This window comes from Paramormyrops kingsleyae, chromosome 3 (assembly GCF_048594095.1).
Source record: "Paramormyrops kingsleyae isolate MSU_618 chromosome 3, PKINGS_0.4, whole genome shotgun sequence".
Taxonomy (NCBI): domain Eukaryota; kingdom Metazoa; phylum Chordata; class Actinopteri; order Osteoglossiformes; family Mormyridae; genus Paramormyrops; species Paramormyrops kingsleyae.
Window position 1 is genome coordinate 37,803,535 of NC_132799.1, and position 16,724 is coordinate 37,820,258.

General features: G+C 40.6%; 2 protein-coding genes and 1 long non-coding RNA gene across 3 annotated transcripts in view; all 3 read left to right on the forward strand.

Annotated features, from left to right (window-relative positions):
• The first annotated feature begins 3,665 nt into the window (after window positions 1–3,665).
• On the forward strand, window positions 3,666–4,327 carry LOC140588303 (uncharacterized). The gene is made up of 2 exons (XR_011989663.1): window positions 3,666–3,792; window positions 4,036–4,327. It is a non-coding gene; the product is annotated as an uncharacterized lncRNA (long non-coding RNA).
• Window positions 4,328–11,194: 6,867 nt separating this feature from the next.
• Window positions 11,195–12,620, forward strand: LOC140577650 (scavenger receptor cysteine-rich type 1 protein M130-like). Its single transcript, XM_072710352.1, has 2 exons — window positions 11,195–11,941; window positions 12,151–12,620. Exons 1-2 carry the CDS (start codon window positions 11,638–11,640, stop codon window positions 12,618–12,620), a joined length of 774 nt encoding a protein of 257 aa, XP_072566453.1. The 5' UTR covers window positions 11,195–11,637.
• A 196-nt stretch (window positions 12,621–12,816) lies between these two features.
• LOC140588298 (antigen WC1.1-like) overlaps window positions 12,817–16,724 on the forward strand; it is a 90,122-nt gene continuing 86,214 nt past the window's right edge. The window contains exons 1-10 of the mRNA XM_072710256.1: window positions 12,817–13,171; window positions 13,342–13,656; window positions 13,942–14,244; window positions 14,405–14,440; window positions 14,596–14,910; window positions 15,046–15,072; window positions 15,165–15,197; window positions 15,477–15,599; window positions 16,021–16,119; window positions 16,557–16,623. Of these exons, the coding sequence (XP_072566357.1) occupies window positions 12,952–13,171; window positions 13,342–13,656; window positions 13,942–14,244; window positions 14,405–14,440; window positions 14,596–14,910; window positions 15,046–15,072; window positions 15,165–15,197; window positions 15,477–15,599; window positions 16,021–16,119; window positions 16,557–16,623 (1,538 nt within the window). The 5' untranslated portion in view covers window positions 12,817–12,951. The remainder of the gene's footprint in view (window positions 13,172–13,341; window positions 13,657–13,941; window positions 14,245–14,404; window positions 14,441–14,595; window positions 14,911–15,045; window positions 15,073–15,164; window positions 15,198–15,476; window positions 15,600–16,020; window positions 16,120–16,556; window positions 16,624–16,724) is intronic.

Consider the following 16,724-nt stretch of genomic DNA (forward strand, 5'->3'; position numbering starts at 1 on the left):
TGGACGTATGGAATCATAGTTGAGTGAATCGCTTTTATGTCATTGCTGCTTTATTTAACCCATGCAACAGATACAGGTATACATTGATTTTTGTCTTTATTTTGAGACTTGTGTTCGGAATAAAGAGAATGTCTATAGTGAATAGCTATATTTGGAAACAGGAAAAAAGCCCAGACATTGTTTTAAGCATGGGATCTATACAGTTGGCAGAATAAATTACACTCTGAATTCGTTTCTGACACCCCGTGTTCCCCTTATTTTTCTGGTTCTCCCTTTGTGTTCTGCTGTGTGTAATAAAACTTTGTTTGTCTGAGAGCCGCTGTGTGGATTGTCATTCCCCACCATAACAGGTGATCACGACAGCCCTACTCACCTGTCTGTCAGTGAGGCCAAACTGCTTATTGTAAGTGACTTTGGACTTTATTTATTTGTTTGTCTGTTTAATTATTTATTTATTGAAGTTGCTTATAATTCCATTGAATTGGGGGTTGTGATTTTTTGGGACTGTTCTTATTTTGAGGTTGTCGTTTTAAGGCTTTGTAATCTAATCTGAATTCTTATAATAAATTAATGATCTGAAAAAGTCAAATATTAATGACAATTGTAATAGAGGCCCAGCCCATCATTGCCCAAAGGATTGACACTGGACAGCTGACACAGGCTTACATGCATAAAATAACTTAAAACTTAAATGACATCATGCCATCCAATGCTGTCTTTGGTTTACGGTATGTGTAACTATGCTGGGGTAGTAATTTTCCCACTGGGATCAATAAAGTTAATCTTTTTTAATTTTGCATACTGTCTGTCATGCTTGGAAGGGACAGAGACTCGGAGAGCCAGAGGTTGAATTAATAGGGTTTTGTTAGAGAGATCAGGTAATCAAAGTGAAATCAGCAGGCAGGTCTCGGAGTAGGGGGTCATGGATCCAAAGAGATCGAAAGCCTAGAAGATCAACCCTAAACAGGCAGGAGGGATGGGAGAGAAACGCACGGTAAGTACCAGGGCAGTGGGGGCAAAGGAGGAAGGTAAACAGGGAGCTGGGGAGACAAGAGACTGGAGAGAAACACTCAGTAGGCACCATGAATGGAAGCAGTGCTTTGCACTCAGTGTGAGGGGAAGCAGGAATTTAAAGGGCACAGAAAAGGTGCAGGCAAGTCACTAAGCGGGGTAAACGGGAGGATCCATCACGCAGGGCATAACACCGTAATAATGTCCATATATTATATCGCGGTATATGGTAATCTGACTGTATTTTATTTGTCTAAAAGCAAGGTTATTTATTCTGTGAGCGGAGGGCGGTCCCATGAGAAATCCAAAACAGTGTCCAGAATGTGCTTTTCAGGTTGTTGTGAGTTACTGTATCACCATTCTTTTTCTGATTCACTAATTTCCTTGCTGGTTAGTTTCAGTCATTTTGGCTAGCTCAGTGAATTTAAGAATTTACATAATTCACTTTACATTTACATTTCGTATTGAATGAGTGGTTAAAGCGGTTATTAAGAGTTCTTATGCAATCCAATAATCTGTGCAAAAGTACAAAGGACCATATTTAGTTTAGGGCAACCGATAAGGAGTTATTTACTGTTTTACTGACAAAAGAAAATGATAAATTAACATTTTAGAACAATGCCACCAGTATTTCAGTTACTGTTGTATGCATGTTATATTTACAAGGAGCACTTGTGTATACTGGGCTAATTTGGAATTGATTTCTCCATCTAACTTTGCACAGTGGGCTTATATTGGGCTTGTTTTCAGGGATGAGGTTGCTTGTATGTCTCATGAAACTCAGAAACACTGCTGTCTGTGTGTCTCACAGAGCACAAGGTGGGGTAGGCAAAAAGAGAATTTCCCCACAGGGACTAATGAAGTATCACTATTCTGTTCTGTGTTTGGTCATGATTAATGTTATTGTGCTTTTAACCTGAATGATACTGGAAGTAGGTACAGAAACAGACACAGTTGTATGTTCAGTATTTATATATGTAAATGTACTGTAATAAGCACACAGCTCAGTTCCCCCATTGACTGGAGCTGGTGAGGATGGTGCTGAAGGACAGCTCTCATTATTTACTCAGGGCTCACACTGCTGTCTGCTCTGTGTTTACAGCCACAGAGGCACCAGGACAGCAGCAGCAGACCCTCTAAACATCAGCACACCTGACACACAAACTACTTCCTGTTTCAGTCTTGGAAGAATGGAACAACAAACTCCATCAGTGTCCTGAGACCCCTGTGCTCATCCATCCACCCATCTTCCATACCACTAATCTGACAGCGAACCTGGAACCTTTCTCAGGCAGCACAGGAGAAAAGGCAGAGGAACACCTTGGACAGGATGCCAATCAGCGTTTCTAATATTGCATATTTCTGATCTGACTTTATGATGTCACTGCAGATAAAAGTCTATCTAGCAGCTTTTTTATCTGTATATATAACTACATTTATTTTTATCTAACCATGTGATTGAGCTCAGACACCACATGGGGGCCTCATTGCTGCATAGCTGTAAAGTCCTCAGGGAGAGAGAGAAACCAGCCAATAAGGAGGAAGAGGATGTTGCTGGTAAGACTGTCAGTTAGCTTGTGTGGGCGTGAGCATTAGCTGCTCTAACCCCACACATCCTGTCTCTTCTCAGTCTGAGAGGCATCAGCAGAGGAAACTTCATGCAGCGTCTCCCTGAGCACAGGATGGACTTTCTGCTTCACAGGACGTGTCCTCTCTGAGGAGCTGCCCTCTGGGTATGAAGATGTGGAGGACAGTGAAGGAGACCCTATCTCAGGTAGGGGGCTGAGGTCTGTGGATGTGGGGTTTAGGGCAGTGCTTACAGTGGGATTCTGGAAGAAGCACATAATCTATTCTTCATTGATACAAAACTAGTGAACGTTACTTTTAAAATTGCTGGATTTTTATGTATTTGTTTGTTATAAGAAATGGATTAGCTAACATTATGATGGAATGTATGGTTTTATAGAAAAATGTCTTTAATGTTGAAGGATTTTGTAGGTCTGTTAGGATCACAGTTTACCTCAGGGGAACCAGAAGGAGAGGAGATGATAGAGCAGTACAGTGATTCTGTCTTTGTGGAGAAGATTTCTGATGGTCTATTATGTGGATCTGTGTATTTTAGTCTGGTTTATCCCAGTGCTTTGTTACTACTCAGTATATCTTTTGACCTCTTATTACATGCTTATTACAATGTCATGCAGACACATTAAATAAACAGTTCAGTTGTAGCTGCATGTGTAGCACTGTCACCTCCCACCTCCAGTGTAGGGGGGGTAAATCCTGCCCTAGATCTAAGTTTCGATGCTCTTGCTGCAGCTACAGCAGTCTGTTCTGGACACTCTGGTTTCCTCCTGCAGTCCAATATCATGCACTCAGGCAAACCGTTGTCTCTAAATTGCCCATAATGTCTTGTTGTTAGTGTGTCCTGTGATGGAATGGTACCCTGTTCTGGCTGTTCCTCTGCCATGTGCCCTACACCACCTGTGATAGGCTCCAGTCTTGCCCTGATCCTGTACTGCATGATTTATTGGAATATGGCTGGTTTTTCATACTGTGACAAGGAAGCTTGTGAGAAAAGATCCACAGGGGATGATGGAGTTACTTTTGGGCAGAACTCAGGCAGTTTGTTTATTAAATTATAACATTAATTTGACATCAGGTTAATATACTAAAATTACAGTAAAAACCTTCTTTACTGTTTCATGTTGATGGTGACAGGAGACACAGCAGAGGACTATGATGATGTAGATGGTATAGAGCAGGGTCCACATGTTATATAGGGTCAGTTTCTCTTTACACAGAAGTAATGCAGTGAATCACAGCCTGTCACACCACAGTGTTCCTCTCAGATGGTTATATAAGTTCCTTTTATTTTTATGTGCTATTTCTCAATCAAAGACATCAGTTACAGATCATGCTCTATACGCAAATCACTTCCCTAATAAACATTATTTACTCATAAATATAGTGACTCTCATTTATATTCAGTCTCACTAACCTGTGTCCCCTCCTCTGTCCCTGTAGGTGAGAGAGCCTTGACCACACTGCCCCCTGGGGACGGCCCCCCTGAACCTGACCAGACTGACTATGATGATGTGGGGGAGGAGGGACTGACAGTCCTGCCTGAGGAAGCTCCTGTCCAAAGGTTCACATAAAAGGGCCACATTGGCTTCATATTTTATATAAACCCCATCAATAATTCAGTTTCTGTAAATTCATCTGTTTCTCTTTTTAAAATGGACATTATCCTTTATTAAATACCATATCTTTGTATTGTTATTCATGAGAAATGAAATAAACATACATTGGTTTCAAATACTTTGAGTCTGAGTACAAGCATACCTAAAATTCCAGCAACACTGACCAAGAGAAAGAGTTCAGTCTATCAATCTATAGTAATTATTAACTGATTAATATTTTATCCCTGAAAGAATGTGTAAGAGAGGGAGGTACAGCATGGACCAGACTCCAGGCACTCAGATGTACACACATTCACTCACTCACACACTAATGAAACCTCACAGCCAATTTACCTGAATATTTTGGATATCAGGTGGGAACTCTAGGACCCGGAACCCAAAGTTCAATATGTCTGTCCATCAGTCTTCCATAACCATTATCCAGTACAGGGCTGTAGTGACTCTGGGACCCACTCTGGAAGCATGAGGCAGGGGACACCCTGGGCAGGATGCCAGTCAGTCACAGGGCACACAGACACACACTATGGGCAGCTTAGTGTCACCAGTTAAGCTAACTGCATGTTTTTGGACCGAGGAAGAAAACTGGAGACGTGGACACAGTGAGGACATGCAAACTCCACACACATAAATTGGGGGGGCTTGTTTGGACCTCCAATCCTGAGAGTGTGACACTGGAGCAGTGCCTAGTGAGCCACTTGACTTGTAACTACACTTGTGGGTAAATTCAATTTTTAAGTATGTAAATATCTGCCATTATTCAGAAATGTGTCAGTAAAATAAGCATCTTACCTCTGAACATCATTTTCTATACTATGAAATGTGATGGGTAAGGGTGTAAGATCCAGTTAAGTTAGTATGTATGTGTAGGTTTAATTCCATATGTTAATTTACTGCTCTCTGTAAATTGTTAGCAAGTAAAATTTATTTGTAAAGCGTCTTTCATAGACAAGAGTTCACAAAGCGCAGTACAGCACTAAGCAATTACAGCAACAAAAAAAAATGTGCCCTCTGCTCACAGGAAAAATATCCTGGCTCACTCTGACAAAGGAAGTAGCAGTCTGTCCAAAATATGGTGACATTTATAAATATATGGACCAAGTATTAATTTTTATATTATTGGTTCCTAGTAAACCCTGTTGCTTTCCTGCTGATTATACATTATTTCATCATCTGGGCAGGTTTACTGCTGAGAGGAGGAGTCCCGACTCACATCACCACTACTGTGTGTGTATATTTGGAGAAAATGAGCTTAGAGCCCTCTGATTTGTCACTGGGCCTGTTTGATGTTTTCCTGTAGTTCCTCTGATAAGGCAGCACTGAGTGTGATTGGTGGGTGGGGGCGTGTTCACTCTGAGGGGCAGGATGGTATAAAGACCCTCACTGAGAGCTCAGAGGTGAAGGTTGGAGTCTCAGCTCTGGGGAGAGCTGGTTTGTCCTGATGAAGATGGAGATCTGCCTGTTCATCCTCCCTCTCTCATGCCTGCTTCTGCTCACCACAGCCAGTAAGTACCATGATCTTCCTCTGCTCCTGTGGTCCACTCTCAGCCAGCAGAGGTCAGGGGTTATTAATTGGGTCTGAAATATTTGTGGTTTATTGCATGGCAGGGTCTGTGTGCTGAAAGGTACCCAGTACTCTGACTCTGACTATATGTAACATTTACTAATAATGGTACTAATAATCACTGTCAGATTTTGAAATAATTTAAGTGTCTGGACTATATTCAGGAATAAATTGCTCATTTAAAATATAAGCTATATCCTTTTTAAAAAATTACCAAAAACACTAATTGCTTTGAATTTTATTTTTATTTTTTTATCACAGCTGCGTATTCCACTTTGGATTTTTGCTACTGTGGTAACAGACTACATTTCTTAATAATGCTGAAATTAAACATTTATAATCCGATTTTACACAGTAACATGACACTCAGTATTCTTAAAAACCATTATGGGTTCATAAGCACATATTTTACATATATCTGTTACGGCCTCTACAGAACTATTACCCCTGTAGGCCTATCAGAATCGGCATTAAAGATTCACCAAGGAAAATTTCAGTTTAAATGTAAGTGTAATATGTTAATGCTTTGACTTGATCTGATTAATTGTATATTTCATACAATTAACTCATAATCAGTGTGTAATACTATATTGCTGGTTTTTCTAAACTGAGACTAAGGACAGATTTACAATTTATGAAGTTCAATACGCCTATAAGTAAAAAGGATAGAACATTAGAGCTACAGCATATCAAAACTTCATTATTCATAAAAATTATAATGAATTACAGAATAATTTTTGATCAATGATTTATTAATGAAATTTACGGAATTGGCCTATAATGAAATATGACTATAAATAAAATATGAAGAATTTGTTTGCTACTTATATGTCCGGAAATTTACATTAATTATACCAAATTAGTCATAGCAATATTTTTATCATTTAAATTGTCATAATTCATAATTGTGATTAAAAATAAAAATACTTTTTATTCGTATCGAGCAATCATTTCTTTGTCATAAAGCTTCTCCGTCCTTCTAACAGATTATTACAAGGCGTCGGAAGGCTCCGGTCCGCGGAAAGCTGGACGCTGGTTCATTTACAAACGTAAAATATAAATTAAACTTAAAGGCCGCGTCTTTTTAACGACCCCAGACCAGCCAGCGATCTGATCGCATCTGGAAAAAAATGGGAACGTAAAGTTATTAAATATTTCTCGCCGAGATTTACGTGGTATTTTGGCACAACGTGATCCGGTCCGCGGCTGGGATCCCCGTCGGTTATTATCGAGCCAAGCAGAGACTTTTTTTTTTTTGGGGGGGGGGGGGGTCAAAAAACATAAAATGGGATGAAGTGAGGCACTTAATATTTCGGACAAAGGGGGGCAGGACCCCTCTGTGCACGCGCCTGGTTGCTTGGCGGGAAAAGTGGGGGGGTGGGGGTTACTGGGTTAATAGAACAAAAAGTCCACAGTGCCTTTACAAGGAAACACTTTTCAATATTTTGGGCAAAAGGGGGGCAGGAGATGAAACATCTGTTTTATAAACGCGCCTGGTTATTAGACATAAATCATTTTCAGAGCGTTTAACCGCCAGATATTCCATCACATATTCACTAACCAGGCACCCAGTTTGACTGTTTTAATTTGATTTATTTTTGGTAACACTTTATAATAGTTCCGTAGTTAACAGGTAAATATGCAGGAAGTAAGCAGCAACAAAGGAGTAGCGCTTCATTAACACCTAAATTGGTACTATTAACTACTAAGGAGTTATGCTTAATTACTCAATAGGTAATAGTGAACTGATTATTATAGTAGTTCTCTATTACTTCATTAGGAACTATTGAGTATTGCTGGTCTCATTGGGAATTATGTACTAACTGGATTATTTCTAATAACTACTAGTTCATTACTCATCAAATGAACAGTGCTTTTTTTTGGACTAACAGGAACTTACAGGCTACTGTTCTGAATGGTTTTTGCCATTTTTTTTCCTTTTGGAATAACAGGCTTCTTTCTTCCTACTTGTTTGTATGACATACAACTTATTCTACAAAATATTACTGCCTAAAATATGTATACAGTACCTACATTTTAATTATTTACCTCACTTCAGTCCGTGTGCCAGTGTTCTTCAAACTGTGCTTTGAAGTCCAACTGAAGGAATGGTCAAACAGAGACTCGTGTTTTGCCACATGATGTGCTCCACCACATATTGTTGATCTTTTCTAAACATTAAGAAATTAATGTATGCATTTTAAATAAGGAATGAAGTCTTACTAATGACCTAAATAAAACTAATTGTAACTCATTAGTAATGAATGTGGTGTTAGAGTAAGCTATTTCTTTCACAAATATTTACTGAGTTCTTTTTAAGCGGTTAATAAGAACAATGAATGTTAACATAGCTTATTTGTTTCACTTAAACATTCATGTAACACTTCATGACATAACAGCATAAGTTCATTTTAAACATTTAATTTGAAGCACGTTATATTAACATCACAACTTAATTTTTTAAATCAAATTACTTTACACTGATTACACATCCATCCCATTAAAACTATTTACACAGGGTATTGCTTTCTGCATGTAACAAACTTCCAAGTGGTCCATCCTTGTGTTTTTGGTCCAGCCAGCAGGTCCACTCAATCGGTCTTTGTCCGCTGACGTCACATATTATCTTTGGTAAGATGGGACACTCGTGCAGTGTGAAAGGCTGCGAATATCAACTTTAGAAGACATGCATATTCAGTAATATTACTTAAACAAAAAACATCTTAGTTGCCTTTATAAAAATGCCGAGAGCAAACACGCATGAAGGGAGATATCGTGTTGAAAGTGATCTTCCGTCTTACCGCTGCAACCCAGGCCACGCGACGCCTCTTTGTTACCTCCATTATCTGCTGTCCCTATCCTCCTTTCCAAGTGGGAAACCGAAAAAAAATCTAATGTTCTGGTCCACCTTTCTGCTATTTCTACCATGTGATTTAATATGACAGCCTTTCACACTGCACGAGTACCCCATCTTACCAAAGATAATACCGGACGCAAATGCTCGCTCTTGCGTTGTATACAATCAAAATGGCGATTTGACCCACAATACACTGCGGCTATAGCGAGTGTGACGTCAGCGGACAAAGACCGATTGAGTGGACCTGCTGGCTGGACCAAAAACACAAGGATGGACCACTTGGAAGTTTGTTACATGCAGAAAGCAATACCCTGTGTAAATAGTTTTAATGGGATGGATGTGTAATCAGTGTAAAGTAATTTGATTTAAAAAATTAAGTTGTGATGTTAATATAACGTGCTTCAAATTAAATGTTTAAAATGAACTTATGCTGTTATGTCATGAAGTGTTACATGAATGTTTAAGTGAAACAAATAAGCTATGTTAACATTCATTGTTCTTATTAACCGCTTAAAAAGAACTCAGTAAATATTTGTGAAAGAAATAGCTTACTCTAACACCACATTCATTACTAATGAGTTAGTTTCACTTTATACTGTTCTTGTTCTTTAGTAACTACTATGGAAGAAGTCAGTAACGCCACATTCATTACTAATGAGTTACAATTAGTTTTATTTAGGTCATTAGTAAGACTTCATTCCTTATTTAAAATGCATACATTAATTTCTTAATGTTTAGAAAAGATCAACAATATGTGGTGGAGCACATCATGTGGCAAAACACGAGTCTCTGTTTGACCATCCCTTCAGTTGGACTTCAAAGCACAGTTTGAAGAACACTGGCACACGGACTGAAGTGAGGTAAATAATTAAAATGTAGGTACTGTATACATATTTTAGGCAGTAATATTTTGTAGAATAAGTTGTATGTCATACAAACAAGTAGGAAGAAAGAAGCCTGTTATTCCAAAAGGAAAAAAAAATGGCAAAAACCATTCAGAACAGTAGCCTGTAAGTTCCTGTTAGTCCAAAAAAAAGCACTGTTCATTTGATGAGTAATGAACTAGCAGTTATTAGAAATAATCCATAGTTAGTACATAATTCCCAGAGACCAGTAATACTCAATAGTTCCTAATGAAGTAATAGCTAGAGAACTACTATAATAATCAGTTCACTATTACCTATTGAGTAATTAAGCATAACTCCTTAGTAGTTAAAAGTACCAATTTAGGTGTTAATGAAGCGCTACTCCTTTGTTGCTGCTTACTTCCTGCATATTTACCTGTTAACTACGGAACAGTATTATAAAGTGTTACCTTATTTTTAAATAGCTGTGAATGTGAAGCTTATATCATGTGTCATATACTGTATGAGTGTGACACTGAACTGCAGTGACTTACAGTGACTGTCCTGCGCTTCCAGACAGTGACGTCAGGCTGGTGGGTGGCGGCGATTCCTGTGCTGGGAGAGTGGAGGTTCTTCATCAAGGAGAGTGGGGCACGGTGTGTGATGATGACTGGGGTATAGAGGATGCTGCAGTGGTGTGTAGGCAGATGTTCTGTGGAGATGCTGTAGCTGCACCCTGCTGTGCTCACTTTGGAGCAGGAACAGGGACCATCTGGATGAGTAATGTGGCCTGTGGAGAGTCAGAGTCGACACTGAAGGACTGTGGACCCAGACAGAGAGTATATAGCTGTGGTCATGATGAGGACGCTGGAGTCGTCTGCTCAGGTAGGACACATGTACTGATCAGTAAACATGCTGCGCAAAGTCAGTTGACTCAGTTTGCTCACTTTAAATCAAGAAACAAAAATGAAAAAGTTTATCAGAAAAGCTGTTAATAGTGCAGCTCTGTGTGTTACTGTGAATGTCAGTTTAGAATGACTCAGTGGGTCTTAGTTTTATATTTATTTACATTCATAAATGATAGCTTCACTAATCTGTAAAATTATGTGCACAGGAGAAATCACCATTAGAGACTTAATAAAGTTATTTTGTCATACAGGCTAGTTTTATATTCTATTGTGTACATTTATTACACTTTTATTAAGAAAATAATATATCATCATTTTTGTCCCACTAAATAAATTAAATCTTCTGTCTGCTAACTGCTTATGCTGGTGAAGCTGGCGGGGGCTTGGAGCCGATCCCAGGCAGCACAGGGCACAAGGCAGGGGGACACCCAGGGCGGGATGCCAGGCAAATAGATAAATGCTGTGATTAATCAATTACTGCAAGCCTGTCTGAGTAAAATCTGTGTGCTTTACTTTTTGGTTTCCTTTCATGAAGGAGAAATACACCACAAATAGATATAGTCGGCAACTCAAAATAGTAAACAAAATCTTACCTGACTTTCTTAAAATTCATTAGATATTTATTCAAACATGTTGTTCCTTGACACTTTGGCTTCCATTAGTTCATGGTCACATGTTTTTTAATCCATGCTGACAGAGAAAAAGGTAATAAAATTACAGGAAGTTTAGCTGTATTTTATACACATAAATACAGAGAGCCTGTGAAGCCTGATTCTATTCTTATTTTTGTTCTGATTTAGCTGGAAGCTTTCAATGTGCTTAAAACAGTGATAAATCATAGTGTTTTATACTATTGTGAAATGTAGGTGAATACATTATTATCCTCTTATTATTATTATTAGGATATTGTTTATTGACACTGCTAAGGTGCAGCCAGTGACCCACAGCAGAGAATGGGACCCTAACTTCACCACCAAAGGTGTTTAGTGAGGCTACTAGTCTGACCACCCCCTCCTATACACAGTCTTATGCTGGACCAGCTGTAACAAAAGCCACACTCAGGGAAACACACCACCAGCCACTGTGTGTTACTATGAATTTCAGTTTAGAATGACTCAGTGGGTGTTTTATGATGGAGGAGAGACTATAATTGCTACTGGGTTATCATAAGAAAGAATGCAGCTGTTTTTACTTCAGGGATGTCTATAAATCTGTTTAATTTTGCTGTTTGTCTTTTTTAAATTAAGGGACTAAAATGCGGCTGACAAGAGGACCTCATCCATGCTCTGGGAGACTAGAATTTCAACATGGAGACTCATGGTACACAGTGTGTGATCCTGATTTTGACCTGCAGGATGCAAAGGTCGTGTGCCGGCAGCAGGGCTGTGGGATCCCTGTGGAGGAGCCCAGGGGGGCTGCATTTGGGAAGGGGGGTGGGCAGGTGTGGTCAAAGAAGATTAACTGCAAAAGGGATGAACCTGATTTTGGTCAGTGTTTGAGATCATCCACAGAGGAACAGAACTGCAACCATGACACTGACGTGGGACTGAAGTGCTTCTGTAAGTTAATTTACTGTGCTGGAAAGTGATTTACTAACATATACATACTAGACAATTTGCTATTATTACTGAATGTTGCTAATTATACTCTTCAAATCTCACTAAGGTAATATAAACACCTCACATGAAATAAATAAATGCTGTTACATGGTGATATTCCGTATTTGCTTATTTCTTTCTCTGTTGTTCCACATCCATGCTGTTTGCAGGGTACACAGACTCCAGGCTGGTGGGTGGCCCTGACTCCTGCTCCGGGAGGGTGGAGCTGCAGTACCTCAGTGAGTGGGGGACAGTGTGTGATGCATCCTGGGATATGAGAGCAGCCAGTGTCCTCTGTCGGCAGCTGCAGTGTGGGAGCGCTGTGGCAGTGCCAGGACAGGCCTGGTTTGGAGAGGGGAGGGGCCGCATCTGGGCTGATGTGTTTGAGTGCCAGGGGAATGAGACACACCTCTCCCAGTGTGCTGTGTCCTCATGGAGTCGAGCTGCATGCTCTCATGGACGGGATGCAGGACTCATCTGTGAAGGTGAGGACTGTACTACAGCTGACACTTGTTCAAGCAATGGACTAGTAATTTGGGTTTTTTTTTATTATGAATCAATAATCATTATGATTATACAAATCAGGACAGCCTTGTTTCATAAAAAATCCATCAAACTTCTATGTTACTTAAACCACTGAGAAATGTGGGGCTCTTGATGAAAAAAAATTTACGTAAATATTTCAATGCCAACATTTGACATGAATGGGTGACTTAAATTTACCCAGTAGAAGGTAAAATTCACATCCACAGACCAAACTCCAGCAGTTTGTATAATATCAATTGAATGCAGAGTAGCTGAGTCAAAGCTGTGTTTCTAACATGCACATCTGACAAACACTGACAGTGACTGATGTATCCACAGGATCTAAATCTCTCTCAGCTCTCAATGGGACAGTAAGACTGGCTGGAGAGAGTGGCTGTGAGGGTCAGGTGGAGGTTTACTACCAGCTGACCTGGAGCAGAGTTCTCATGGACACCTGGAGCTTCAGGGAGGCCTCTGTGGTCTGCAGGCAGCTGGGCTGTGGCTCTGCAGTGAGGCTGTACAGCTCCTCCCAGTCTGGGACAGGGGACAGTGATGTGTGTCTGACAGGGTATCAGTGCTCTGGGAATGAATCTCACCTGGTGAACTGCAGTGATCCACAGAGACTGAGCTGCAGCTCTGGTCCACAGGTGTCCATAGAGTGTTCCAGTGAGTACAGAATAGTTATGGTAACACATTTAGAAAATCACATTTGGGATAAAGTCTAAAACATCATGTAGATTAACAGCTCTGATGCTGGATGGATGGATGGATGGATGTGCAATTATGACATGAATGACAAGAAACAACTAACCTCCCTCTGTACCTCCTTCTCCCAGAGCACAGGTCCATCAGGCTGGTGGGTGATGCTGGGGGCTGTGCAGGGAGGCTGGAGGTGCTCCACCAGGGCTCCTGGGGGACAGTGTGTGGAGACTCCTGGGACCTGAAGGATGCTCAGGTGGTGTGCAGACAGCTCCAGTGTGGGACGGCTCTCAGCGCCCCAGTGCCCACCTTCTTTGGACCAGGAACTGGATCCATCTGGCTGGATGAGGTGGACTGTGAGGGGAATGAGACGTCTCTGTGGGACTGTCCTTCAGCACAGAGGGGACAGAATGACTGTGTCCATAAAGAGGACGTAGGAGTTGTGTGTTCAGGTGTGAATATTTTACATCAGGGCTCTTCATCTTAATAAAGGGAAACAAATCTGAAATGATGGAACCTAAAGACTGACAGCAGTAACAAAATACTGAAGTACTGACTTTTATAGTTTATTTGTATTACTTTAGATTAAGGCTTCTGATCATTTAAATAATGACCAACATTTATGCAAGCAATTTAATGTTTCATTCCACGTCTGCAAGTTATGTATCATTTCAAAAATTTCAGTGTTACTCTCTGAATATAAATCATTTTAAGTTATTCCTTTGAACTCTTCTTAGAATATAAAGACATCAGACTGGCTGATGGCTGCTCTGGGCAGTTGGAGGTTTTCTACAATGGCACCTGGGGAAATGTGTGCTTCAATCAAATGGACACAAACACAGCCAGTCTGATATGTCAGCACCTCAACTGTGGAAAGAATGGGACTGTTTCTTACTCATGGTCTCGACTGAAAGGAGCTCTGAACTGGCTTGATTACCTGAAATGTCGCCCACAAGACTCCACACTGTGGCAGTGCCCGTCCTCTAACTGGGGAGACAATAAATGTGATGAAGGTGAAGTGGCTCAGATCACCTGTGAAGGTAACTTACTGTGTTCAGTATCTTTACTGGCCCACAATGCGTTTAGGTTTATTATTTTGCATGATTTCATGCTAACACATAGTTTATTTTTCATTTCCTTAATATTGCATAACAATAAGAACTTTTCATTAATTCTTTCTTCATTCTTTCCTTGTGAAAGGATGTTCTGCTGCTGCCAAGGACAGACCATGTTCACGTAAGTTCAGTTATTACCTGCCCAGTGTTACGTGTTTGTCAGTCAGTAACATCAGTGAGAAATCAGTCCCAGCTCTTCACTGAACTCTGTCATCCTCACATGTGTCCTCTGCCTTCTGCATTGCTGATAAATCACAGTCTTTACTTGCCCCCTAGGCCACCCCCCCATGAGACTGTGGGGGGGCAGTAGCGAGTGCTCAGGCGGGGTGGAACTGTGGTATAACGACTCCTGGGGGACAGTCTGTGACGACTCCTGGGACCTCAGAGACGCCCAGGTGGTCTGCAGACAGCTGGGCTGTGGGACAGCACTGGAGGCTCATGGGAACTCTGCCTTTAGACGAGGAAATGGCACCATTTGGCTGAATGAGGTGAACTGCAGGGGTGATGAGCTCCACCTGTGGGACTGTCCTCACTCTCTACAGGAGCAGAGGAGCTGCAGCCACAAGGAGGATGCTGGTGTTACCTGTGCAGGTGGGACTGGGGCTGCAGACAGACTGTAACCTCAACATTATGGCCATTTGGCTTTTAGAACAAATAAAACTCTAGAAAAAAATTTTTAAACTCACAGAATGTTTATCAATAACCTTCAATGCTTCAATTTCACAGGTTCATCACTGCTTAAGGCCACTACAGGTGAAGTTGATGTATTTAATGTATGATGCTGAGGAGATCATCAAATGTAGGATTAATTCTGTTTATATATCGATATCTATTTACTCTTTCAGAGTTTTCATCAACATCCACAACAACAAAAAAAGGTATCATTTTTATATTCTGTTATATAGCATAAGTTCTTATGGGGGAGAAATTTAAATGCCTCTGCATTTCTGTACCTCTGCAGCCCTGACCATCACTAGTGGTCAGAACATGGATGTTCCCCATTTTTTAAAAACAATAAAGTTTTAGTTATTACAATCACGGCTTTTCATTTCATACCATGTTATTTTCTAAAATCAGCACAATATATGTTTGCATGTTTAATTAGTACAATCATTCTGCACTGTCAGACACATTTTATACTGAAGTCTCTCTGTTAGTTCCTTCTCCAGTTGTACCCCTTTCCATTCCTTTTGTGGTCTTCCTGGTACTGGGAGCTCTTCTCTTCCTGCTGCTGGTGATAACAGCTGTCCAGTTGTACCAGAACAGAGTGCTGAAGAGAGGTACAGAAGTATAGAGCTGTAGGGTGACTCACATTATGGTGTATCTGCATGGTTCATATTAAGTCTGTATTATCTCCTACATTTTCCATTGTTTGCTTCAGTGGTAGACAGACGGGGGTCAGGGGTCACGTTATACAGGGAATAAGCCAATAGCAACAGCCTAATTTAGAAATATTTTGCTCTTAGATTTATTTGATGATGGGGTGGGATTGAGGTAAAACTACAGAAAATGAAATAAAGAGCTACTCAACTGCTGACAAATACAGAGACACTTCATATAAAACAGGAAAGGACACTATTGTTCCCATGATTATTTAATAAGCCATAATAATACACAGATTTACAGAAATGTGGGCTTTTGATTAGAGTGAGAAATGTAGCCTGGACTGTCAGCTGTGTCTCTGTATGTCCACCTCCACAGCTCTGTACCAGGAGTGTCTCACCCCTCTGCACGAGGCCATTTATGAGGAGATAGAGTACAATCTGACCAGGGGGGAGACCTACAGAGCCCCTCGCAAGGGTGAGTTCATCTTCTCGACCTCCGCAGAAACAGAAAAATAAAGTTTTGCAGTCACATGGTCACACATATATTAAAATGGGGTAACAATGAATGTCCAATAGAGGTATATTTTTAATACAAATTAGATTTCTGTAGAAAAATATGTGTATCTGTTTCCTCCCTGCTAATTTTTTCATCTCAAACTGTATGATTAGACCTCACACACCACATGTGGGCCTCATAGCTGCATTGCTGTAAAACCCTGAGGGTGAGAGAGAAACCAGCCAATAGGGAGAAAGAGGATGTGGACAATATGAGTGTCAGTCAGCTTGCCTGGGCATGAGCATTAGCTACTCTAACCCCACACATCCTGTCTTCTCAGTCTGAGAGACATAAGCAGAGGAAACTTCACGCAGAGTCTCCCTGAGCACAGGACTGACTGTCTCTCTCCTTCACAGGAAGTGTCCTCTCTGAGGAGCTGCCCTCTGGGTATGAAGATGTGGAGGACAGTGAAGGAGACCCTCTCTCAGGTAGGGGGCTGAGGTCTGTGAATTTGTTACGGTTAACGTTTAGTAATAGGAACCCTCTTTTAACACTATGAAGGGCATCATTAGTCTTTAATGATT